The sequence below is a fragment of the Aplidium turbinatum genome, chromosome 18 (genome assembly GCF_918807975.1).
Source record: "Aplidium turbinatum chromosome 18, kaAplTurb1.1, whole genome shotgun sequence".
NCBI lineage: Eukaryota > Metazoa > Chordata > Ascidiacea > Aplousobranchia > Polyclinidae > Aplidium > Aplidium turbinatum.
The window spans coordinates 2,101,976-2,127,377 of record NC_137489.1 but is presented as its reverse complement, the minus strand read 5'-3'; the positions used below and the strand labels follow the sequence as shown (position 1 = coordinate 2,127,377).

At 38.2% G+C, this 25,402-nt stretch overlaps 1 protein-coding gene across 2 annotated transcripts in view; it reads right to left on the bottom strand.

Annotated features, from left to right (window-relative positions):
- LOC145787974 (structural maintenance of chromosomes protein 1A-like) overlaps positions 1-25,402 on the bottom strand; it is a 26,516-nt gene extending 1,114 nt beyond the window's left edge. The window contains exons 1-25 of one of the 2 annotated variants that reach the window (XM_082599813.1): positions 25,172-25,402; positions 22,220-22,397; positions 21,783-21,906; positions 17,943-18,102; positions 17,604-17,761; positions 17,045-17,215; positions 16,480-16,638; positions 16,000-16,157; positions 15,369-15,537; positions 13,447-13,602; positions 12,759-12,979; positions 12,197-12,353; positions 11,765-11,797; positions 10,298-10,448; positions 9,325-9,458; positions 8,971-9,087; positions 8,282-8,388; positions 7,718-7,874; positions 6,821-6,946; positions 6,370-6,519; positions 5,454-5,567; positions 4,615-4,809; positions 2,399-2,555; positions 1,846-2,004; positions 1,407-1,534 (exon numbers count right to left, since the gene is read on the bottom strand). In XM_082599813.1, coding sequence (XP_082455939.1) covers positions 1,407-1,534; positions 1,846-2,004; positions 2,399-2,555; positions 4,615-4,809; positions 5,454-5,567; positions 6,370-6,519; positions 6,821-6,946; positions 7,718-7,874; positions 8,282-8,388; positions 8,971-9,087; positions 9,325-9,458; positions 10,298-10,448; positions 11,765-11,797; positions 12,197-12,353; positions 12,759-12,979; positions 13,447-13,602; positions 15,369-15,537; positions 16,000-16,157; positions 16,480-16,638; positions 17,045-17,215; positions 17,604-17,761; positions 17,943-18,102; positions 21,783-21,906; positions 22,220-22,397; positions 25,172-25,280 — 3,648 coding nt within the window. In that variant the 5' untranslated portion in view covers positions 25,281-25,402. The remainder of the gene's footprint in view (positions 1-1,406; positions 1,535-1,845; positions 2,005-2,398; positions 2,556-4,614; positions 4,810-5,453; positions 5,568-6,369; positions 6,520-6,820; positions 6,947-7,717; positions 7,875-8,281; positions 8,389-8,970; positions 9,088-9,324; positions 9,459-10,297; positions 10,449-11,764; positions 11,798-12,196; positions 12,354-12,758; positions 12,980-13,446; positions 13,603-15,368; positions 15,538-15,999; positions 16,158-16,479; positions 16,639-17,044; positions 17,216-17,603; positions 17,762-17,942; positions 18,103-21,782; positions 21,907-22,219; positions 22,398-25,171) is intronic. The other variant, XM_082599814.1, reaches the window with a different exon arrangement.

Here is a 25,402-nt window from a genome sequence, read left to right as displayed (position 1 = left end):
AGAAATGGAATTTTTACATTAAAAATGTTAACAGAGAGATGTATAGAAAAAAACAAGGATCTTTATCTATGTTTCATAGACTTTTCTAAAGCTTTTGATAAGGTTCAACATGCCAAATTATTCCATATACTGCATTCTTTAGATATCGACGGTAAAGACCTCAGAGTCATACGAAACCTCTATTGGGAACAAACGGCTGCAATACGTATAAATAACGATCTTAGCGAATTCAAACCGATACAACGTGGCGTCAGACAAGGATGTGTCCTATCTCCAGACCTTTTCAACGTTTACAGTGAGATAATTTTGAGAGACATCGAAAATATGAATGGAGTAAAGGTTGGAGGACAAAATATAACAAACTTAAGATACGCTGATGATACAGTCTTGATAGCAGAATCTGCAAACAATCTACAGGACTTATTAAATTCTGTTGTCAATAACAGTAAAGCAATGGGTTTAGAGTTAAATTCAAGAAAAACAGAATGCATGACGGTATCAAAAAAGAAAACTTATCCAAATTGCAACCTAACACTCAATGGTGTTACAGTGAAGCAAATTGAAAAATTTAAATATCTTGGATACACTATAACTTCCGATGGCAAAAGTGACACTGAAATTAAAAAGAGAATCGCCATAGCAAAGGATAATTTCGGTAAAATGAGCACAGTCTTCAGGAATCGCAACATGACAATAAAGACCAAAATTAAAGTTTTAAAAGTATATGTAGAATCAATTCTAACCTACGGATGTGAATGCTGGACAATAAGTAAAGATTAAAGAAAATACTAGAGGCTGCTGAGATGTGGTTTCTCAGAAGGATGTTGAGGATATCTTGGACTGAAAAAAGAAGAGTAGGCTAATGACGAAGTTATGAAATTGGCAAATGCAGAAAGGAGATTAATAACAACAGTTAGAAGGCGTCAGATGCAATTTGTAGGTCATATTCACAGACATGGAGATTTGAAAAAGTTAGCTCTATTGGGGATGATACAGGGAAAAAGAAGCAGAGGTCGACAAAGATTAACTTATTTAAACAGCTTGAATCAATGGGCCACAAACACAACAGTCAAAACGAACAATTTTATACGAATGGCAAATGACAGAGAAGTTTGGAAGACCATGATCGCCAACGTCTGTATCAGATCAGGCACATAATCATCAGACTGTTTACTTAAAGTTTGATAAAAAAAAGTGAACATCCAAAAAATGGTTACGATACGTCACTGGATACGTCATCGATTGGTTCCTTTCCATCAAACAGATAAAAATAGTTGGGAGCAGCAATGAATACGTGCTGCTTGCAGTTGTCAGTTGTTATATCTATGATCGCAGTCTAGCCTGCTGTATGTTGTCGCAATGGGCACAAAAAGAAAAGGATGCAACACAGGAGTGACGTCACTTACCTCTGGGTAGATCCCCACCAATGCCTCGACTTTGTTGTAGAATTCCTCCTTGAGCGATATGACGATGCACTGAACCTTCTTCGACATCTGCTTGATGTATTCGGCCACTTTGCCGATGTTTGTGTTGTCTGCAAGGAAACTTGTAAAAAATTGACAAACTTTAGCAGCAACAGCACAGTTCTCAGTCTCTCGATGAGTCTGCTGCTCTTGCGTTGGGCTTTTGTTTAGCCACAAGTGACGCTTCAAATTAAATTCGTTCCTTTACCGACAACGTACGCGAGGAAACAATCTTCTATGAGTCCGGCAGCAAAACCGCGTTGACGACGGAGTGTCCAGAGTAAAAAAATAATAACACACGCAATTTACAATATTTCGTACAAATCAAAGGAGCCTGTTATCCAATTGATCCATAAAAACGCTACAGTTTAATTTCACGCACCCAGAGCAGCATCAATTTCATCAAGGACGAAGAACGGTGAGGGTTGGTAGTCGTGGATGGCGAATATCAGGGCCAGGGCGGCCACGGTCTTTTCTCCCCCGGACAGGTTGTCCATGGGCCGAAACCTCTTACCGGGAGCCACACAGTTGTAGGTAGTTCCTGGGGATAGAGATGAAGCAAAAATTAATATAATTGGAAAATTTTTGTTATAAATAGATCGAGAAACGTTCTTGTTGCCAAAGCTGTTACTTTTTCAGTTTATAAAAAAAAATTCATCCATAGATTTTTTGGCTCAGCCATCTTGGCCCGCTCAATGGCTGCAAAATCATAAATATTGTGCCTAGGACATGAAAAAATGCAGACACTTCATACTAAGCTAAGACTTGAATATACAACAAGTGATCGTTAAACGAACTTACAGGTAAACTGCAGTGCAGAGGTAATTGATTTAAAAAATGTACTAAAGCAACTCGTTGAAAGTCTTAGCAATATAAAAAATCCAATACAGCGAGCCGGTCTAATGCAACCACAAGGGAATCAGACATAGTATCACCTTCCAAGTACGGTTCCTCTGGGTTCTCTGGCCCCAGGAAAGCCTGAGCGCTGTTGTTCCGCGACAGGTCCTTGTAGATATCATCTATCTTTGTGGCAACATAGTCAAAGCACTGGTTGAAATGCTCGAAACGTTTCTTCTTGACCATTTCAAAGTCCTGGAATATAATACGTGTGACAATACGTAACAATATAACACATTAATACGTAATAACTTTATACATTAATACCTAATAATTCTCCAATTCGTCTTCAAATGAATATAGGCCTAATACAAACGAATTGTTTTCACACGAGTCAGTTCAATCATAAACAGCTAAAAACCGATTTCAATCAACTAGATTACAATGGTTCCCAACTCGTTTTTAAGGCGACCCATTTAAAAAAAAATTCAGTTCGGTAAAATCTTGCGACCCAAGCAAATTGTCGTAATATTTTAAAAGCCATACAAGATTGTGTTGCAAACAAACAGCACTACAAAAGCAGTAACTTTTTCCGACAATAATATGTTTATCAAATCACTAATGAGATAGCTGTGCTGGCTTGCTGTCAGTGAGTTTTTGAAATCGAGGCGTTATTTTGCTTAGGCATAGCCGCATGTCGGCTTTAACTTCCAGCCGGTTTCGCTGTTCAGTTTTCAATACACACATGGCGCTAAATCCAATCTTACAAAGCCAAGTTGTTGCAAATGGAATCTGTTTTTGAATCCCTAATTGTGAAACTGTGGGATACACTTTGTACATGGAAGCCCAAAAGTGGATGTTTGCAGAATCTTTGGGGTATTTGTCTTTGAAGGACGCAAAAGAAATACGGTTTGCTACTTCTGTCGTTATGTCCATAAACTGTTCTGCAACATGGATGGAAAGTTGAGGCAGATCTTTTCCAACAAATGGATCAATTATCCAATCATTTTGGTTATTAAGTGTTAGAGATTCTCTATAGTAGTGCACAAACTTTTTGGCAAACTGTTCCAGGTGTCTAATTATCGTTTGCTTAATATCAACTTCATTGCCACAGATATATTGCGTTAGCTGAGGAAATATATCGTACTCATCTCTGGTGACATAACTTTTCCAGAATATGAGTTTTTTGTGTTAAGCAGAAATATTTGCGGCGCGATCAATCACCGTAAAACCGTTGCCTTGCATAGATAAATTTAGAGAATTCAGAGAGTCAAATATATCGGCAAGGTAAGCAACTTTTGCGTTGAAATCTTATTGCAAAAACTTCTCGGCTAATCTCACACAGTTCTGTTGCTTCAGGAAGATAGCAATCTCCTCTCGCAAATTACAAACTCGCTTCAGAACTCAACCTTGTGACAACTATCGCACTTCTGTGTGCAGCAACAGCAATGCTTGATAATAATCAGAATCCACAAAGACGAAAACAAATGCCGATTTAGTGGACTTGTTTTGATGAAGTTTACACACTTCACATCATTCAACACTTCGTGCAGAGAAAGCAATAAGTCCATACAGCACTTGGGGCTTTGTCTTTGATGCGTTTTACCACACCAGACTATGCGTAGTCCAACGTGTGGAAAACTTTATCATAGTTTGTCCGACATAGCGTTCGTGACATATAGTGCACGTTACAATATATATCCCGTAACTTTGTCAAGTTAATTTATGTTTGAGACTGGAATTTTTGTTGGGTTTACATTTAATAATAATAATAACAATAATAAAAGCGAAAATTGTTAAAACTTCTTGCACTACGATCATGCTACAAAGCTTTCCGATGTCTCGACATGAAACGCATCATGACTTGTGTTTATATTTTCCAGTTTTGTGATCGATCTCATCACGTTTTAAATTTTTTTTTTATTGTTATTTTTGTAGCCCAAGATACAATATGCCTGAAAAACAAGCGACCCAAAAAAATTATCAGGCAACCCAACTTTGGGTCGCGACCCATGAGTTGGGAACCACTGAACTAGAAGATAGATCATCTTCAGTTGAGCTGAAAGGAAACAGCACAAAAATCAAATGATGAAGATGCGAAAGAATGAAAAACGTTTCACTCTTGCTACGGTAAAAAATTGATGGAAAAGACTAACAACCAAAGACGAAATAAATGAATGGCATCTTCAACTACTGGGTAAGAGTGAAAAAAAAGACCAGCAACCTCTGAAGAAGATGAAGCTTCACACAAAGTAAAAATTAAACCCCTTATTAACCGAGGATACGGAGCATACGTCTGGACAGGACAACCAACCTGCTTTGCTTTCTTCGCCCTCTTACGTACGCTATCGAACTGATCCTTCGATTCGTGATATCTGTTCTTCACTTCATCAAGGTGGGAGACCGCTTTCATGTTGGGGGCTGCTATCCTCTGGATGGTTGAAGAGAGCTCGTTCAAGCGTGACTGGAGTCTCTCTCCTTCACGCTTCACTTCATCCGAGTCGAGGTGCTGAAAACCGTCAGTCGATTGGTTGGATTTGTGACAATGCGTACAATGACATCACAAACGGGCAACAAAAGCAAAATGCTTCAAAAGTCGTTGAAGGTTGTTCACAAGTCAACACCGAACTGCGACGCTAATGAGGAAGCGATCCTCTGGATTGCAATTGAAAGTCAATTTATTACGTCATACGTCTACTGTATATTTCCCAGATGTGGTTTTGACCCATTCTTCAAGCAAAGCCAACAATGAGACTCAGTCGTCTTCAGGCAGAGCAACCCTAGATTTTACCATTGCAAACAATTAACGTTTTAAGAAACGAACAGCCCAGAAATTACAAAAAAGATTTAGATTATGAAATGCATTACAAACATAAAACAGAAATTTATTCAAGCCTTGATCATCCCAGTCAGATACTTCTGCGGCAACATTTTAACAAAGTTTTTAATCCCTGAAACCGAGTCTGTGTCATTAGTTCAAAGCCTTTACAAGAATAAGTAACAGAAGGATCAAGCTCCGAAAGAGCCTTTTCAAGTTCGAGAGAACGATTCAAAATCAGCTCATTCGAAGCACTTTACTCAACAAATTAAAAACAGTATGATAGCAACAAATGGTCGTTGAATCAACGTTGAAATCAGTTGATTATACGTTACCCTGAGGTCGGAGGGCAGCTTCTTATAATCGACTTCCATCCTGGCCTCCCGCTCATAGATAGCGCTCGTGTTCTGGCTCTGTCCTTGGCTGGATACCTCCGACATGCCGGTGTCCTGTGGGATGGACAAGAATTTATGTAAGATCTGGGAACCACCATTATCGTCTTCGAGGCAGGGGTGGGTCAGTGTTACGTCTCAGGCATAATGAAACAAACCAGCATCCCAAGTGACGAAGTGAGCTGTGTGACGTTCATGTCGGTATCGTTGAAAGACAGCGAGCTCGCCACCCCGGTGAGCATCTACCTTGTTCATAAGGACTGCACCACAACAAGCATTTCATTGTAGTTCAATATTATCAGCACAACAAAAAAATGCTCAATCCAAGTACAGTCAAACAAAGCGAATGAAATCATAATTTCTTTGCTCCGTTAGGTAAATCGGTAGTCAGCATTATTTCAATGTAAAACCACGTTTTTCTAATGTAATGTTGCAAAAACCATATGCATTTTTTCTTACGTGTTAGGGTAGCAGGCCTAATGAGGGTATAATGTGGGAAGGGCAAGTTGGAAACATGCCTGAAGTAAGGAAAGCCCCTTGAAGAACACGACAGGATGATGTGATCCGATGCCTTAAAGCAGTGTTAATGCAAAGGATGCCTCGGTGATGGGTTGGGGCAGCGGATAAAGCGTTTAATTCCCAATCATTCGACTCCCGGCTTAAGAGGGTTGTGGAAAAACACAGGTCATCTTTACCCCGGGTGTAACAAAATGGGTGAGTCGATTCTAGTACAATGAGAACTTTATTGTTTCATCCCCCGTTGCTGGCATCAGGTGTAGGGGGCCACCTTTACCATTCTATCTACAGATGTTCCTCTGTTCCTATTAATGATTTGATGTTTTCAAGACACACGACCCACCGACTGTTCAATATCGGATATAGCTCCCCTTTTGAACGGTAACGGTATGTCCTCCATCTTGCATTGCTGCAGCAGCGAGTGCTTCTGCTCTTTCTTCTGTTCGAGTTTTAACTCATGGGCGGTGATTGACTTCTGGAAGTGTGATATTTCCTGCACAAGAGATTAAAAATCAACCGATAAATAGAAGACTTCATGTGAAGTCATAATGGTTTCCATGGTGACACCTGAATATGCTGTCACAAAAGACTGAAAGTAAATGCAGAATTTTTAACGTTTTGTCAGCTAGCAGCACTGAACTCTTCAGACAGAATAGCATTAACGTTAAATATATTTTGAATTCCAATTCAATCAGCACGGAATTGAAAACCACACGTAGAGAGTGAGTCGTCGCAATGAAGAATAATATTCTTCATTCAACCTTCCTCATGCTCAAGATGGAAGCCTCTCTCACCTTATTTATCTTCCCAAGCTCCTTTCGAATCTCCTCCACCTCTGATGTCTTGTCATCCGTCTCTCTTCGCTTCTGAATCTTTTGAGTCTTCAGATCTTGGAGCTCATCCTCAGTCTCTTGTATCATCTGGAGGAGCAATAGATGGATTATTTGTTCCGAATTGACAGCTATTCACGGAAAGTGAAACTTTTCAAACAGCAAAATCTCTCATTTTTACATTGATTCAATGTCTACAGACGTCTGTAACCGCTGAATCAATGTAAAAATGACAATTTTTGCTATCCATGTATCATAAACTCGTTGACTAAACCTTAGAGACTTGCTTTAGGTCATCAAACATGTTTGCGGTGAGATTCGAACCTGTGACCACCACATGTAATAAGCAGCTGATGGCACGTCACTCACATCACCCCATAAGCGGCCTATGACAATTTGAGTAATAAAGTGGTTCTGGTGTCTCTTAAGCCTCCGTTCTGGTTTCTCGTTGTTGGGAGAATTGCAGATTTAAATCTTATTACGATCCATGTTGAAGGATAAAATCGGTAAATAAAACAATCAGGTTTGGCAACCAAGCGAGATTTATTAGTAGAGATTTTTCCTTTTTTACGGCGGCGAAAGCTAAACCTGATTGTTTTATTTACTGATTTTATTACAATTTGTTCGGCAATCGAGTGTATGAGACAAGAAAAGTGGTCGAAACAGTGTCTCGGTCATAAGGCCGCAATGGTAGCAGCAAGACTTTCAATCACGCAAAGAATAACATCTCAAAACACTTCGCGACATTTCATCATAGCAACATATCGACATGAACGAATTCCTTGTAGCTCAGCTAAGTAACCTCTACGTCAAAGCTCCTACATGGTTGGATACTATTAAAGCTTTCCTCATCTTCTATACCTTGATCGCTCTCTTCTCCTCATCCCTGTGGTTCTTGATGTTGTTTTCATCATTCTTGATCATTTCTTTCCACTTCATCACGTTCTGATGAGTGTCCAAGGAGTTCTCGTACTCCAGCTGATTACTCAAGCGTGACTTTTGATTGTCGAAGTCTAATCTGCAAAGTTACAAACAACTCTTCTCGAAACCAATCTTCGGTGACAATGAGCGAGAGAGATCACGATTACACCAGACAAGCCAATTTGAAACCAAAGCATCTAAAATTTATTTAAATTTTTTTCGTTGCATTCAGTTGCTTTGAACCATCAACGCATGCCGCCCAGTCAGCAAAGCTGGTCCATTTTACATTGATTCAATGTCTGCAGACGATGAATCAATGTAAAAAGAACCAGTTTTGCTGGCTGGGCGGTCACCGAGGGTGACAGTTTAAAGCTTCCACTTCTAGTTGAAATGGTAAACCCACACACAAAATAAACAAAAACAAGTGAAACATGATAACGCTGAATAATAGAATATTCTAGCAATGTTTGATCAGCTGAAACAAAGACTCATGTTCCAACCTACCTCTTCTTCAGGGTCTCCTGCTGCCTCCTAAGCTCCCGCTCCTCATAGACCCGGATGTTGGGAACACCAATTTGAACGCAGAACGTGCGAAATACGTCATCCTCTACCTACGCAAGCGTGACGGAAGAAAAACATAAATTCTCGTTGTGAACAAATCAATTATTAGGATGAAAACATGGGCAGAACTAATCCGGATCAGAGATTCTCAACCAGAGGTACTTGAATCACATTCAAGGGATGTTGAAAAGTGCTGGAAGTCTAATGCCATAAATGAATTTATTGAAACACATGCACTGCAGGTAGTAGTCGGATGCTAACGATAATTAGGGAGTGGTAGACTACGAAAGGTATAGAAACTTTATTCTAAATTCTAGAATCAAATCTAGAAGAAATATCAACAATACAAATCTAGGTTCTTTTGTGCAGTGGTGACAGCCAAAAGAGACAAAGCACATTACAGAAAACATCAGATTGGCTGTGATCGTATTGACTGCTAGTGCTGTGAGATTACCAACCGTGCATTTCATCTATAAGTTGTGGACAAGTGGTCTGCTGCAACTTGACATATGGGATGCCAACGTACAAGCACGTTACGTGCGTACTGGCATTTACGCAATCATAAAATACGCGTCATCAATGAAAATTATACGCATTGACGCACAACGTCAAGACGTTGGTTCTCCACCCACCTCGTTCATAGAAGACTTGTAGTTCCCGATTTCGGCCTCACGCGAGCGCATCCTTTCCTCAATCTCCATGAATCGCGGCTCAAAGTTTTGAAGAACCAGCTCCAGCTCCTCGATTTTCTACGTCACAAGCATATTGTTCGCAACGTGATGGAGGCAAGCTCGCGCGGGGTTTTAAAGAGATCAATGCTTGATTGTGACCAATTGTTTACAAACAAACACCAAACCCATGACAGCCATTTGAATGTACTCCAGAGGAGACTATTTGACAAGACGCAATGCTCAACAGCAAGATTCAAAGCAACTGTTTAACAAGATGAAATTAGCACCAGGAACAATGTGAAGTACAACATTTACCTCTTTGTGATCGTTCATACTCCTCTTCTCAGTGTTGTCGAGGTCACTCTGGGAGTATTTGATCCTGTTCTCCAATCCTCCAATCTGACTGATGATGTTCTTTAAGTCTGATTCCTTTCTTTTCTTCTTCATTTCTGATGATGAACACTTTTAGAGCAAGTTGAGCGAGAAAACGTCAAAATTATACAACAAGCAGAGACTAGATCCTTATGCAAATGCAATCATCCCAAACTGTTGCGATCAATCCAAATTAGCAGAGTCACAGAAAGATTTTGTACAGGTGTAAAATTATTCAAAAACTAACCCACTGAAGTTGGTGTTATCCAGAAGGTTTTAGGTTGCGCAACTATTGCACACTTATTCAAATAGAATCCAACAAAGTCCAAGCTTTCTCACATTATATTTGAATAAGTCCTTACTCGTGGCGAAGGATAGCTCACATTGTTATTACGTGTACCTCTGTGTAACAAAAGCGAGTTTGGAACATGGTAGTAACAAAAAATCAGAAAAGGCCAAAAAAGGACACAGTGAAGGATGATTTGACAAAGAGAAACTTAAAAATGGAATATATCAACAATAGAAAGAGATGAAAGAGTCGCTGCAGACAACTGGTCGACCTTAATGTTTCAGAATAAACCCCAGGCTTCTTTGAAGTGAAATGGAGAGAGGGAGACACTGTGATACATTGAAGACTTACATTTGCACATCTACCTTAGAATATAGACGAGAACACCGCTCGACGAATTGTAGCAAGTGGCAAGCTATGGCAACAAACCCAACTTCTGCATGTAACTCACGCAGCACCGCTATTGGGTTGGCAATTGGAATAGAACGAAAAAAAATCTAGGAAGTCGTTGTTGAATTGAAGGACATGGAGGTCATTGAAGGACATGGATTCATGAACCAGAAAATACAAAATTATAATTTTTTAGACTTGAGTCTGATGGTTTGAAACGTCTTCAGATAATGTCACCTTGCTTTAATTCCTCTGTAAGTTTCTCCTTCCGCGACTGAAGCTGATCCAGGACCTTTTCATCCCATCTTTGCGCCTTCTTTTTCAAATCCATGGTTCCTCCAGAAATCACACCGGACTTCTGGAAGAGAGTTCCGTCCAATGCCACTGCCTGAAAGTGATGATGATGATGATAATGACTATGATGATGATGATTGTGTCTTTATAAGCGCTTGAAGAATCAATAAACATTGCACGAGGCGGACACTTTTCCGTCACAAACAAGCAGCTATCAATCAGTGTCGTTCACATTTCGGTGGTTATGATCGCCATGACGTGCCAACTTTTATGACACACCGCGCGAATAAAAGCGATCACACGTCACATCTACCAACTTTCATCAATTGCTGCACCATGACATCAGCATTCAATAACCTTTTGTGGCATTTTAACTTCATAGGAACAAAAAGAAAGCGATAGCTAGAAACAATGTAATGTGGCATTTCACCACGCGCGTGCAAGGTCATATTTTGAATTAATGTTTCAACTCAACACACGAGATAATAAGCAAGTGAACATGATGACAAGTGCACGGTTCTACCACGCAAAGCAAGTCATGTATCGGAGGTAAGAGTAGCCAACTACTTTAACTAATACAACATTGAAATCCCTCTAGTCTACCACTACTTGCAATGCAATTGCGTATGCTATGTTACAAGCAAGTATCTTAATTCTTATCCAACAAAATCCGTTCTTTTTACATTGATTCTACGTCTGCAGAATCAAACGGATTTTGCTATTTGGGATTGGATTATATGGTGACGAGCATGCAGAAGTGAAACGATGAGGAGGACAAAGATAATTAATTCATGCGATTACTTGCGATAACCACAGCATCACTGGATTAGATAAAAGTATGAGGTGAATGAACAATTGAACATAGAAGAAAATTATTGTTGGCTTGTCGTGTTGTGGATAACTTGTAGCATAAGTTTGGGACATTCGCCATACTCCGTTTGCAGAGAAAGCCGGCAATTCAAATAGTCTTGTGCGTTGGTATTTCAACTAGTAGCCGCATTGAATGGTGCTTTGGAAACCAACAAACCGTAATTACGGCCGATACCGTGTTCAGCGTTCTGGCATTCAGCAGTTCTCAACCTCTTCGAGGCCATAGACCCTTGTCAAAGTATGATCAAGCATGCGGTTACTTAACTTCTATGCGTAATAAATATCAGTGATAACTCCCCTAAGCTATTCTGACGTAATGAAATTTAGTGCTTACATTTAGTATTTTTTCTTAAAATTAATGCATTTGCAGACCCCCTTAAAAGTGTCCACAAATCCGACAAGGGTCCATGAGCACCCAAGGGTAAGAACCACTGCTTAAAGAATCGTTAGTTAAGCTTGCACAATGTACGTTGGACACTTTCAGTTTGCGCATGCAATGACAAGCCCAAGCAGCATGCAACACCACACGATTAGTTTAACCTGATTTCTCCTTGCAGCAGAGTCTTGAAAATCCTGAGCAATTTCATACAATATGAAATGTAATGTAATGATGGAAACTTATTTTTGTAGGGTAACTACATCTTTTACAGAACTCCAGTTATAGCTGGATTAAGTTTTGGCAAATACTAAATGTGCGTTTTGAATAATAAAACACTACGGGGCCACAAAATGCACAAATAGCGATCACAACAAAACAAAATTTTCCAACATTGTTTGGAGCAACTCTCCAGACTTTTTTTCGTTTCGTCATACTCAACATTAAGCTTCAAATTTGATTAAAAAACACTCACTTAAAGTCATTATTTTTTGCCCGAAAAACAATTCCAAGAGATTCCCAATCCTTAATTTCAGAAAGATATAAACCTACGGTACTAACTGTTTTGAATAAAATTAATGGAAACGCTGGCACACCTTCCTCCTGGTCTGCACTTGTCCGAAGGCGACCTTCCTCGCGTCGTCAGCCGATTCACAGACCAACGAGTTGCCGCACGTGAATTGGAGGGCGCGCTTTATCGTGGGCAGCTCGTACTTTATGACGTCAATCACCAGCTTGACACCGCGCGGCTCTCTACGCGGGAACAATCGAGATAAAGCAAACTCGGTAGTTATCACGTGACAATTTATCACAGTGGGCCACTCAGACAATTTTTGATAATAATCGAAGTAACAAAGCCACGTGAAACATCGAACTTCGTATGTTAAACTTTTAGATGAATATCATCAGTCACACAGGAATTAACTGTCGTATGTTGGTCAAATGATTAAATGTCTCAAGGCCGTGGCACAAAGAAACAATGTGGCAGAGATTCAAGTTCATTTGTAATTTACCAATCGTTGCCTTGGATCACACACTAAACAAGAAGCTCAATTTTTGGTTCAACAAAGTATTGACCCATTAATGCAGCTACTCAGGAAATGTATCATTGACAAAGATATATAAGCCAAAGTGTGAAATTCAGACAAATTAACTCACTTGATTTCCCTCAATTGCTCGTTTACTGGCTTGGCATCTATGTAATCAAGAGGTAGGAACGTCTCTGGTTCGGCGCACTGCTCCTTCATGTACTGGATGCAATCCCTGGCGGTCTTCTCAGTGTCGCATATCATGGCGTACATGTATTTCCCCAGTACCTTGGTGATCGCTATCTTGTACCGGTTGTGTACGGGCTCGCACAAGTCCAACACCCTGCCATGCTGCGTGATAGAACAAAGCCAATGTACTTTATCCACTCGCTTCGCCGGTTGAAGAAGGAAGTTTGCAATTGGTAGGACGTCTCGGAGCCATTTTGTCAATTTATCCAGAAGTTAGTGAGTTGAACCATAGGCATACGAAGTTAGTAAGTTGTTAAGTAATGGCTGATTAGTGATTATCACTCAAGAAAGCAAATGGTTAAGATGCTTTGACTAGAGATAAAGAAAAATATACGTCTACGGATAATCAACCCATCTGCGTATTAAATCCTATTTGCTTTGGAATGAAATTTTTAATAATTTAAAATATGTTATTCATCGCTTATTAAAACCACATTTGCTTTAAGACCGAAATAGATTTATTAAGCGGACTCTACTGTTTTGCTTGGAATAATGATCTTTCCAATTGCTGCTATCTCCAGTCAAATCATCAATCGATTGATGGGTGAGATAAACCTTGAGATGCTCACCACTCCAGGGAAAAGTCTTTTCAAAGTTTCCAGAAGTTCCATCCTCCTCTTCTGACGAGAGCTCTCTGTCCGATCCACCTTAGCGTCTCCCTGCTTCCGCATCACTTCCTCCAGCTCGATATTAATCTCACGAATTCGCTCAAACGAGCTTTGAACCTAAAATTGGAATTTGCATTCAAACTATACCAAGATAATATCATGTAAAAAAGTATTTAAAATTATAGAAAACTTAACAAAACTGAAAACTTCAGACAGCGCGATTCTACCAAAAAAAACGTTCCAATTAGCTAATACTCAAAAAACAATGAATTGCATAATGGGGTGGCAAAAACTGTTTTTAGTTTAGTTCACCCCTTGCTGACAGATTAAGGATATATTAACCCATAAGCTTTTTTCAGAAAAGAATTTGGGTACCGGTATTGATTACGTGACCTGACTTTTCTTTAGTCATTTACCCCTGGTTGAGAACCATTGAATTACACGATAGCTAATGACAGCCAATAAGCATTGTTGAACATGAAGATTCAAGATGCAATCAAATCACCGCCACAGGGAGCAAGTCTTTTAGGCGCTGACAGTTAGGCGCTGGTCTAATAGGCGCGTACACTGTGGCGTCTGGATATTTAGGTGCGGAGCACTGTGGCGCCCGGTCATTTAGGTGCTATTCCTAGTAAAGTCTGTAGATTGTTTCAGCTTGGCAGCTTGCCAGAAAATTATATCATGGCTTCCGTGAGTGAAGCTGCTTAAATCGGCAATGCTTTTCACACAAAATGTTATATTGAACAGAAAAATATATTGTTGTTTTATTGATTTATTATTGTTTTATTTGTTGTTAGTCCAGGTTTGCATTGGTGAAAGCTTTATCAATAAATTATTCAAGCTTCCGAACATTATTGAGTTCATTATTAGTTAACTCTTTCGCGACCACGGACGTATACACACGCCTTTGGATTTTTGCCATGATGACCAAGGAAGTATCCCTACGTCCAAGGTTAAAAGGTAGCCTATTTCAAGCAAAAAAATGTTACTTAAATGATGACAGATCCATAGTCTTTGCCGGTCCTTTTTTGGCTAATTAAAAAAAAAATATTTTGGCGGTGCAGTTATCAGATGAGGACTTCTTAAAGATGTGGACACAGTGGATTTTTTTTCCTTCACTCATTGGAATTGGCAGTCAAAACTGGCTAGGCAACCCCTTACTTTGGACTTTCTCGATCAAAAAGACTGTAGGCTAAATTACGTAAACTTTTTGATTAAAATTTTCCAAGTTTCTCTATAATCATTCTGCTGTACCTCCTAAAGCATTGCGCGCAGAAACAAAGTAAAATTTTTCTCATGTGCAGAATTGTTTTGGCATTCGATTAAACTACATATATTTTCATATTATTGTATCATGCTTGGGTAGTAAAGATTATAATGAAGTACACTTTTCTGCCAATTTTTAATTTTTTTAGAAATTAGAAAAAATACCGTATGGAAAGTTGCTAGTTGTACATTGAATATTTTAAATTTTATTGCAAAGCTTTGCATCTTCGGATAGCTGAAGATGTATGCTTTCATTTGATGTCAAGATTGTGCGTCTACGTCGATCACATGAGATGTTTAATATAACATTTTGTGTGAAAAAGCATTGCCGGTTTAAGCAGCTTCACTCACTGAAGCCATGACCAACAACGCACACGCATTAACAAAACAACGTATTTTTCTGTTCAATATAATATTTTGTGTGAAATGCATTGCCCTACGCCCCTACCTGCCAAGCTGATACAATCTACAGACTTTACTAGGAATAGCACCTAAATGACCGGGCACCACAGTGCTCCGCACCTAAATATCCAGACGCCACAGTGTGCGCGCCTATTAGACCAGCGCCTAACTGTCAGCGCCTAAAAGACGTAGACCCCCGCCACAGTCCTCTGTACCTGTCTTTCAAGATCTTGCTTCAGCTTCTTGTGCTCTGCCAAGGTCTTCCTGCTGGTTTCAATATAATCCCTCAGTTTATCAACCCTCCCCGTAGATTCTTCGAGTTCTTTGCTCTTCTGACGTTGCTGCGCCCACAATTCGTTTTTCTTCCGACGCTCGGCATCGAGTCTGAAAGTTTGAACAGCGACTTCATTGTGATGAAAGAATGCCTTAATGTTTCGTGACTAAATGGAGATTTTATAGAACTGCAAAACGACAAACTACAAATCATGCAGGGACAACTTTTAAGTAGAAATAAATTAAAACATCTTATTACAAGATAGTAATCGTCCTACATTTGCACAATACGAATCTCAATTACTCAATGTTACCGAACATTTTGCTTTGAATTTATGCATGAAACAACACAATCTGATGATGAAAATGCATGTTCTGATGAGATTAGTGCTATGAAGTTACAACACAACGATGCTACTCTTTCAAAAACAACCAAACTTCAAACTAACATTTAAAAAAAAAAAATTTGTTTCATTCTTTGTGGATCTATAAAAAAATTACCCAGCTCAATTTTAGTTGGTCTAACCACTCTAACATTATTGACAAACTGCAGACAAATGAATCTCTGCTCACTTCTCTTGATCATTCTGCTGCTCCCGCTGCAGCTTCTCGATCTCCGTGTTCAAAGCCGCGGATCGCTTAGCAGCTTCCTCCTTGAGACGATTATATTCGTGGATTTGCGACTCTTCAAGCTCCAGATCACGACCTTCGCTCTGACTCTCTATCTCCACCTAACGAGTATTACAAATTATATATAGAAGCTTTGGACAGCACGTCAAACAAAAATAATTTTCTTGTATTCCCATCCAGCCTTCCCGATCGCTGATTCTAAATCTTAACAATTGGGCATAAGCGTGGATGTGACAAAAGTAAACGAGTTTAGCAAATAATTTTGTTTTATGTTTGCAAAAACAAAATTTCTTAATTTTATATTGATTTTTCGGTTTTGTTTAAATAACAGTCAATTAAGGTTTTTCATGTTTATTTATATAAATAAATGTTTATTTAAAGATGTTTTTTAAAATGTGATTCCATCCCATCAACAGTTTTCACCTGCCCATCGAATTCACGCCGCTTTTGTTCGATCTCTTCCAATTGTTTCTCCAGATCTCTGATCACATGCATGTGGCTCTCATGGCGGTTCTCCGATGTCCGGAGCGACTTTTTGGCGGATTCTAGCTTCTTCATCACGAAGTTGGTGTTCTCTTTCGCCTTAAATTTTCATACACAAAATTCCAATTCAGAAACTAATTCACAAAACTTTACTTCATTGCACTGGCAAATACTATTGCGTTCACACAATGACAGAAGACTGGTTCATCATCGGCGTATGAGGGGGGGAAGAACAAGCACCTTCTCGTGGTCTCTCCCGCCAGTACCATATCTTCTAGAAAAAAAGATAGGCGAAGCAAAGCTTGCCACACCCGAGCCGAGCAATACTGGTTGTATTGCGTTCACTCAATGACAGAAGACCTCAAGATAACGGAAGCTTCACAATTTTACAAACGTAACCACCGTGTAGCTACTGGTTAAAACTGCTACAAATTTAAAGGTTACACGCAGCAAATGACGTGAGCATCCGATGATATGCGTAACCGATGACGCAACAATTCATTACCTTGATGTACATCGGGCGCTTCTTATTTAGCTCCGTTTCTTTTTCCTGGATTTTCTTTTCCATAGAAGAGAGTTCTCTCATGATCTTTCCCTGCTCCTGTTTCTTCTTTTTAACTTCCTCCTCATATCTTTCCTTCTTCTTGGTGTGATGTCGGATCTCTTTGTTCTTCCCCTTTCAAAACAACTCCCGAAATAAACAAATAAACAATGCAAACTGACATTCAAACTTTGAATTCATTATAGATTAATGTTGTGAAAATTGCTCTTCCGTCGACTGTAGACTAGAGTTAGACTATCACAAGATGTTGAAATGATAACCAGCTTTTTATTTTAGACGTTTCGTCAGTCAGTACGACTAACTTCATCAAAGGGGCTGAAACAGGTAAAACTACCTGTTTAGCAGCAAATGGTACAACATAGGAGCATATTAAACGAAATGAAGAATTTTGTGGAGTACAAAGTTTATAAACGCACCAAACTGCCGCCCAATGTGTTTGACAAATGCAGATGATGCGTAAAGGATTGTGTTGTTTAGAAACCAGTAAATCTCTATTTGATACCTCTGTTTCAGCTTTGATCTCGTCTATCTCTCTGTCATTGTGGAAAAGCTTGAAAAGCATTGACTGAAGTCGGTAGGAACTAAAATCTTCTCGGAGTTTCTTGTACTTTTCAGCTTCGTCTTTTTCTTGCTTTGCTTCTTTTCTTTCAGCAGCAATTCCTGGTGAAAACGATTTACAAAAATAAAATTAATTGGCCCTAGAGCTAGATTTCCACAGATGTTAATATCCAAGCAAATATAGACTCACATCTCTTCCTCAAAACCATAAAAAAAAATTAGAGGAGCTAACCTTTAAATTAAAAGTTTGAAACTTCTCTACAAAAAAACAATATGTACAAACCCTTTTTTCTATGGTAGGAATACTGCGTTTCCTGTTCAGCTTTTGTCATTTCAGTTTTAGCTTTATCATAGTCCTCCTTGAACTCATTGGAACCGCTTATCTCCTCAAATAGGGACGTCCTTTCCTTTGGGTTTTTCATGGCAATTGATTCGACTTGCCCCTGTGGCAACGTGGCATTAAGCACAAGCATGGTTTGAACTAATTAGTTCACAACAGTGTCTGACTGTACATCTTTAAACTAAAATACGCCCAGTTCTGCCAAACTCTAAAAGAAAAATTAAAAACGAAATCGGAGAATCAACAAATCGGTTAATGTTTTCAATTACAGTAAATCTTGGTTGAGTTTTATCACAACAAAGAAAACAAAAACAGCTGTAAAACTTTCTTTCCAAGCTGTTCACAGAGAAATGTTATTGTAGACTTGTAATGCAGAATAGAGGACTCATGCTGCATGAAAAGAATGTAGTGTGCTATGTGCATTATGTTACAATCAATTTTTGTTACGATAGGCTATCAAACAAATTTATCTTTTTCTGGATAATTCCTTTTATGACCGTGAAAAGCAGACCTCAAACCTCTTAGAGGGCAAGCTGTGTCACTTGTCAACACTACTGTTCTCAAACTGCAAATGGGGGTAATTGCTGAACTAGAAGTTATTTGCTTTAATTTTTAAAACAATTTACATGGTAAAATGCTTATCGTACTCAAATAATAACATGTTACAATTTGTTACATTAGTTCAGCAAAGCATTAAAAAGCTTGATGAATTGACTATGTGGATTTTATGTTCATTTCTGTAGTCCACAATTGGCATAGTGTGGTGCAACTTGCAACTGGTGGGCACATGGTGCAGAGTGGTTTAGGTGCTGCACAACTACTTATATAAACTTTTTTACTCTTTTAATTGCAATTTATGATTGCAGGACAACTTTATATTTTTTTACTGCTTAATACAAACTGCCAATTGGAAGGCATTGACCTATTAGGCTGAAAAACAAAATTGATATTTTGGACAAAATAGCAGTTAGTGTTAAAATCTACAAAATATACGTTATAATAACCATCAAGCACTCAATGAAATACAGCCCTCGAAATTAGCTTCCATCTACGACGGCAAAAACATTGCCGTCGCCAAATCAACAAACGTTGGATTGCGGCGGCAATTGCCGTATGCTTTAATCAAACGAAATTTTATGCGCTTCTTCTTCATCGTGTGTCACACGGCGGTAGCCCAGAGCATCACGCAAGCTATTTTATGCGCTGACAATGCTCTTGTGAAGTGTAAAAAGTTTGCAACCTTATAAATAGGCTACTGGCTGGATTGTTACGCAAAAGTTATTCTTTCATCGAGTGCTTATTTTTTACCGGTGTCGTTGCGAATATAAAAAGTGGTACAAAATTGTATAAATGGTTCTTTGGCAGTAAAGTAATGCTTCCGATCATATGGCATCGCGCGTTCATGAACAGGCAGTTTTGCGTCTACAAGTATTCCAGTGACGACGCGACAACCTCTTCCTCCGATACAGCATCCGATGATTCCGATTCCGACTAGTTCTTTATCCAACAAACTTTGTGTTGCTCGCAGTATCCTAATTGTGCCGAAATTATGTTAGTGTACTGTATACGTAAATCGAGGCAATCTTCTATTGATTTGTTACCGGTGTAGCAGTCCAAAAGTTACTACAGGCCAAAAGTTACAAGGGTTGCCAAATATTTCATTTAAATTTTATTTAATTTTGTTTTGAAAAATAATTAAATTTTTAACCTCTCAAAAGGTCAGATTAATAATTATAAGTATTTTGTAATGTTAACCGAAAAGCTTGCATTAGTTTGAGAGCAATGAATTCATTACACTTAGTTAAAACAATTTTCGCTTTTCTATCGATTGCGAAAACGCTGGGCACCCCTGGTAACTTTTGGACTGACAGGAACTTTCAGACTGCAACGCCGCAGAAGCAGTCCAAAAGTTACTGCTATTGTAAGTGGGTGTGCTTTTTCGTAATTCGTTTGGGAAAACTTGTAAATGGACTGAAACTTCACTTGGTCAGTAGATTAAACCCTCTGCAAGTATGCGAAAGATGAATCCCAACGATAAATAATCTCACCACGAAACCATTATTCTTGACTTTAAGTTTCGTGCCACGTGTTTTCGATGGGAGTCCAACGGAAATTCATTGGAATGTCAAAGTGTTCAACAATTTCGTAAAAGTTAAAGCCTCCCCCGCGTGTGAGACTGTGATAGCCTACTCACTGAAGGTTGATGGCGTGTCGACTACCGGTTGGCCTACATGTAGCCTAAGTTACTTTATATTTCTTCAAAACGGTAGTTATGAAAAACCAGACCAAAAATAGGCTCAGTGCTTCATTCACTAGAAAATTTTGGTTTCAACTTTCATGAAATATATTAAATATATGTATACTATAGTCACAAACTATGTTCGTCAACTACAACTCAAGACCAGCGGCTATAACAAGTCAGCGTTCAAATGCAAACTTTGTACGATATATTAAGGCCTGTAGCTTATTAAATGCCACCGATTCACGTATAGCCAAGATTCAAACTTTGAAATGTTTGGAGCGATAATCAATTTAATTATTTGTTTCAACAGCGCCATATAGCCTACAATGAGTCAATATAACACTCATAACACTAAATTGTGAATCGTAGGTTGCATTATAGCACAATCAGGATGAAAGCAAAAGACTATAGGCCAAGTGGTCATCTAGTCAATCACCTCCCCATGCAAGTTTATTTGCCAACGCACGTAAGGCACGGACACAACCGCAAATGATAATACAAACAAATCAGGTCAAAATGATAGCCTACGCAAATTGTTGGGTTACAAATTAAAATTTCATTCCAACACAGCAACAATTTCTGGTACAAAACTCATCTTTTAACTTTCATCTTATTTTCGCTTCATTCCCAATTACGTTTCTGCTGTAAACCATGTTGTTAAGATGCAATGGTGGATAAGTCTTCAAGTTCAACATGTTTCCAATGTTGAAATCATTTATACAAATCTCCTGCAAGCGTCAAATCTGACAAACCTGTTTTAGTAACTTCTGGACTGGCAGTAACTTTCAGACCGCGTATACGCGGTCCAGAAGTTACGGTAACTTTCAGACCGCAGTAACTCCTGGACCGTTACCTGATTGAGCAATTAACGTTATTTCATGATAATTCAACGTCGCTAGATGTTGAATCAATGTAAAACAAACGTAAATTTCTTATTGGCATTGTTGTTACGCGATATAACCCGCCGGGAAAATTAAATCGATTTGTGCTGGCCCGAACGTTTAATCAACCCAAAATTAACTTACTTTTTTTCCCCCAATGAGTTATTTCACGTGAATCACCGTAACAGCGTGCGTATCGCGTATCTCGCTACTTTTGGTATTATTACATCACAACAAATCAAACAGTGCGGTCGTGATAGATTTTTGGATTATATTTTTCTCTTCTCGTTTTACATGTTTTGGTACAATTTTTTCGTAATAAACGTTCACAGCAATTGCCGAGGCAATTTCAACTTTTGCCGTTTGGCCTTGTCAACGTTTTCGCGAAGTAAAAATATGCTAATTTTGAAGACTGCGTGAGTGCTCACAGCAAGTAAAATAGTCCGAGGTGAGGTGTTGGTAATACACTTTACTCAGAATAACGTTTAAATCGTTCGACACCACAGGGTGAATAACTAGCTTAAATGTGCTGTGAATACCCCATTGTCTGATTTTATAAGTTGTGCTCTGTATTTCTGGATTAACTGAATCATCACTTCAAAGAACACATAAAAATTAGGAAAAATAATAATGCATTTTTCTGATTCGATTAAGCTGTACCTGGAAAACCAAGAAATTCTTGACCTTGATAAAAATATTAATTTTTTCCATTTCTTTATTGTAATCTGCATGTGAAACAACTTTATCATTGATCCGATGTTCAGCAGATGAACCTTTGATGATTCTAAGATGCAACAATATTCAATTGATTAAAAATCATTCAGGATAGCAAAGTTTTTATCCACCAACACTAAAATTGTAGTTTTTCCCTAGCGAAGCCACTATAAAGTTGAGTTAAATTAAATTAAAAGAGACATTTCTCTTAGGTTTGTGTATGGGTTAGTATATACAACAGAGCCAAGCTCATAATTAGTTCTCAAATGGTTTACACCTTGATAGTTTTGGCAAAACATTGCAAACACCAAATCACCTAATTTGTTAAGTAAAGCAGCAACAGCAAAATATAAAGTCCATGATCACACAGCAACCTAACAAACCTTGAAAATTCTGTTTTTTCTCCATTCTCATGGCAATAGGTTGCAGAAACTCTTGCGCGATTGGCAATAGGCCGCCCAATTGGAGCACCGTGGATGAGATCTGAAAGCTTTTTGACACGAAGGCTGCTTGTTTTCTCTCCAAGGACAAAACTGATGGCATCCATCAGGTTGGATTTTCCTAAATTTTTCAAACAAAAATTAATTCTCAGTACGAGAGCAAAAATTGATGGTGACAGACGCATGTTTTCTTTATGAGTCAGGGCTTTTCAGTATTGCATTATCACTAGGGTGATTTTTATGTAACCTAAAAAACACAAAAAAGTACGGTAACTTTAATTTTGTGAAAAAGTAACCAAAAAGTAAGTAGTAACTTTATTTAACAAAACCAAGAAAGTGAAAGAAATGGCAGCAATTCAACATAAAAAAGCTTCTAAATTAGTTTTAATTTGTACTCGAATCATAATTCCACATTCAAATTACGCATACCGTATGTAATGTTTTAAATCAAATATAGTTATTATATATTATCTGAAGCCTTTACAAATTGTTTCACCTAACGGATCATCAGAAGGTCTTATTCAAATAGAATCTATTTGAATTCTCAGTAATAGAATCTATTTGAATAAGACCTTCTGATGATCCGTTAGGTGAAACAATTTGTAAAGGCTTCAGATAGTAATAACTATATTTGATTTAATTCGCTCTGCTTTGCCTTTTTGCTTAGCATTGAGCACTTTTTGTAGTATTAATAGTTTTAATTGTTTTTATGTAATGTTTTACATTCTCTGGCAGGAAGTCTCTGTCAATCAAACACTTTAGCTGTTGCAGGAAAAACAAGTGGTTAAATATAATTAACATTTAACACAATTTGTTTCATCGAAAAAATTACTTTACGTTTACGAGTTTTTGGAAATACACGCGATATGAACAAGCATGGGCTTGTGCATACCTAAAATCCGTGCCATAGTATGATATCATACAAGATATATTAAAAGTCTTGGCATTAGGCCTACCATGGGCCTACAATTACATAGAATGTAAATTCATCTCTCCAGTAGCAATGAAAGATAAATAAATAGGGGTATTAGGCAAAAAAGTATGCAAAATAAAGTGACCTAAAAATGAAAAGTAACCTAAAAGCACAAAAAGTGACTTTTGGTAACTTTCTAACTTCTTAAATATTGACCCCACAACCATGAAATTTTGGTTCTACCTTTCTTTTGTTAATTGGTATATTACAACAGAAAAAAAAGTAACTTTAGTGACAAAAAATCGCCTTAATTATCACTCTCAAGCTATAAGCTTTTGGCCAGTCAATTGAATTCTTATCATTGTGAAAAGCAAATAACTAAACCAGCAAGTGTTAAGGCCTAGGAATATACAATTATACATTATATAGCAGAAGTGATCTACGTAGCAGTGCTTATCAATGGTAATTTTGGCTATGTATCAATGTACAATCGGCTTCAACAAAGGATTTTGTAGATTGGATTAGCTTGGCACACATGAACACTACGTCATTACGGTTAGCGAAATGCAATGCTCACTGTTTTAATGAGTACCCACTAACCCACTACCCAGCCTTGTGCTGACTGACTGATTGCCAGGTAGATTGCTCCGTCTAGTTACAAAAAATTGTGTTGAGACATTGCTGTAAAACTAAACTCAATATCATATCGCCTTATATATAGATGCTGATACATTCATCAGTTGAAACTTGACAGAATGAAAGGAACAAACACAACTACTATATGTAGAACAATAAAGAAAAAGACTATTTTTTGGATGCAACCTAATTCGTACCATGAACAATTCGTACCGTTAGTTCGTACCTTGTAAAGATCGAGAGAAAAAATTAAAAAAAGCCGAAGTCGCTAATTGCATTTTCCGCTAACATTTTAAAATTTTCCGCAAACAACAAAAACTCTTAGGATCATTACCAGAAATTTTAAAATGTTTGCGGTAACTCTGATCAACCCTAACCCTTTTAAAATGTTTGCGGAAACTCCGATCAACCCTAAACCTTTTAAAATGTTTGCCGAAACTGCAATCTGCAACTTCGGCAAACTCTTAGAATCATTACCGAAAATTTTAAAATGTTTGCGGAAACTGCGGAAAAACGGAAACTGCGGTCAGCGACTTCGGCTTTGTTCTATTTTTTTCTCTCGATCTTTTTAGTTTGATTGTTTGCGAAAACACCCTAACCCTTTTAAATTGCTTGCGGAAACTCCGATCAACCTTAACCCTTTCAAACTGTTTGCGGAAACTGTGATCAGCGACTTCGGCAAACTCTTAGGATCATTACCAGAAATTTTAAAATGTTTGCGGAAACTGCGGAAAAACGAAAACTGCGATCAGTGATGTTCTATTTTTTCTCTCGATCTTCTCTGACCGACACTCCGATACCCTAACCTTTTTTAAATGTTTGCGGAAACTGCGATCAACGACTTCGGCTTTTTTTTCTTTTTTTTCTCGATCTTTTCAAGGTACGAACTGACAGTACGAATTGTTCATGATACGAATTAAGTTGCACCCCTATTTTTTAGCACACTGGTGAAAAGTGATGGTCAAATATGTTCCACTGTACAAAGTCTATGTAGACTATGCTAACAATTGCAGTCATATAGAAACATATTGTTTTAGGGGAAAAAATACAGTCATTGAAGCCCCGACAGAATGAAAATGGAAGATGCCATACTCGAGTTTTACCCTTGTTTGGAATCATCGTTGATCTTTTAACTAATCGTTGATGATTCCAAACAAGGGTGAAAATGGAGTATGATGTCTTCTATTTCCATTCGATTAGAGCTTCAATGACTTTGCAAATCCCCACATCACCCTTGAAAATTAATAAACTAAAAATTATTATAATCTAGTGAAATCTAAAATTCTAAAAAGCAATAGGCCACCGTATAAACAGTTAAGTAAACTTGAGAACAAAAAAAGTACAACCTGATCCATTAGGTCCGATAATGGCAGTGAACCTTTTAAAAGGAATAAGAATCTTTCCGCGATAAGATTTAAAGTTTTCCACTTCAATGCTTTCCAAGTATCCACTCATGATTGCCTTTTACTTCAAACCACAAGATGAATTTAAACCACTTCACAACAGAAAAGTGTGGAAAGCTTCCACACAAAGCACAACAGTGTGTTTTAACAGTACGGTAACTATCCTACCTCATG